We start from the raw sequence: 1,667 nt of genomic DNA on the forward strand, positions 1-1,667 counted from the left end.
CCAGCCCTCGCTGAGGAGAACAGGGGCTCCCTCCGGAGTGTGTGTCTGGGGTGGGGGAGGCAGCAATGTACCCCTGGACCCCAGGACCCCCTGGACAGCCCCGTGATCCTTATCCAGGAAGCCGGTAGAGGTCAGGTGACTGGGCCAGATAGGCTGTTTGGGGCAACTTCTTCTCTTTTTTAGACAAACACAATCTTTATTTACCACAGTACTGCCAGCACTTAGTACAGTACGTCTTTTTAAAAATATATATTTTTGTTGATTTAAGAGAAGAAGGGAGATGGGGAGAGAGAGAGAGAAACATCAATGATGAGAGAGAATCATCGATCGGCTGCCTCCTGCACGCCCCACACTGGGTATTGAGCCCACAACCCGGGCATGTGCCCTTGACTGTCATAGAACATAGACCTCCTGGTTCACAGGTCGAGGCTCAACCTCTGAGCCACGCCCGCCGGGCTGGGCAGCTTCTGTTTAGCCGATTCAAAACGAAGTGCCGGGAACTGTCAGGTGGTAGCAGGGCTTTTCTTTTGAGAGTTCGCTCTGTGCCAGCCGCGTGCCCTGCGCTTTCCATGCCTCACACTCCACAGCGCCTGAGGAATGGGCCACCTTATCATCCCATTTTACAGATGAGGAAACTGAGGCACAGAGAGGTCGTAGGTCGCTCGAGGTCAGAGGACTGGTCACTGGAGCTGGGACTTCGGCCCCTGACTCCAGCGCCTGTGGGTCCTTCAGGGCTGTCCCCACCCCAGCTCTTCCCCACCGTGTGGCCACATTAAATTAAGTGAATTGAATTGTGCGTTAAATCCATGACTGGCCATTCATGTTGATCCCATGAGAGTCTGTGACGAGCCCTCCACGGCCCCATTACCCGAGGTTTCCCCTCGGTTCTCGAAGCTCATTTGTGCGGTGAGGCTGCGCCCTGCCTGGAACATTCCTGCTCCTGGGCCAGGAAGGAGGGGTCCCAGGGCGCCCTCTGACCCCCACTCTCCCTCACTCTCCTCTCCCCTCTTGCCCACAGGCAGCTGCTGAAGACAGAGCTGGGGTCCTTCTTCACGGAGTACCTGCAGGTGGGTGGTCTCATTCCCAGGCGGGTGGTCCCGCTCGCCAGGTGGGTGGTCCTGCTCTCCGGCCCAGCTGGAATTGCTTCCTGAGCTGGCCAGGAAAGACCGGGGCTCACACACCCTCAAAGGGCACCTGGTGCACTAGGTTCCAGGGCCTCTGCCTCATTATGACTCAGGTTCCCCATGTAGCCACTGCTGAGGGTTGTGAAGGTTAAATCATAAATTTGGGTCAGGTCTTAGCACGGTGCCTGGCACGTGGGCAGGACTCAGGGGCTTTGTTATTACTGGCCCACCTCCTCCTGGGCCGTCACTGCGGGCCCCTGATGTCCGTGCCTGGGTCGTCTCACAGCCCCAGTGCCCTGAGCCACGGAGTGTCAGCGTCGCCAAGGCCCCTCTGGCCCAGGCGCTGCCGCACAGGGCACTCCTGGCCCCCGATCCGGGCAGCGGGCCTGCAGAGCCGCTGACACACGGGACCTGCCGGGTCACACGGCTGTCGAGGCGTGATTCACACGCCAGGCGTGCACCCATTCAGCTGCCCAGCTCCCGGGTTTTAGTGCAGTCACAGCCCTGTGACCTTCACCACTGTCTAGTTCCAGATCATTCTCT

General features: G+C 58.8%; 1 protein-coding gene across 1 annotated transcript in view; it reads left to right on the forward strand.

Annotated features, from left to right (window-relative positions):
- The window catches only part of PRR5 (proline rich 5 (renal)), a gene marked incomplete at both ends in the record, with an annotated part of 8,560 nt that overhangs the window by 1,345 nt on the left and 5,548 nt on the right, over positions 1 to 1,667 (forward strand). The window contains one exon of the mRNA XM_014535133.1: positions 1,019 to 1,067. Coding sequence (XP_014390619.1) covers positions 1,019 to 1,067 — 49 coding nt within the window. The remainder of the gene's footprint in view (positions 1 to 1,018; positions 1,068 to 1,667) is intronic.

This window comes from Myotis brandtii, unplaced genomic scaffold (genome assembly GCF_000412655.1).
Source record: "Myotis brandtii unplaced genomic scaffold, ASM41265v1 scaffold138, whole genome shotgun sequence".
NCBI lineage: Eukaryota > Metazoa > Chordata > Mammalia > Chiroptera > Vespertilionidae > Myotis > Myotis brandtii.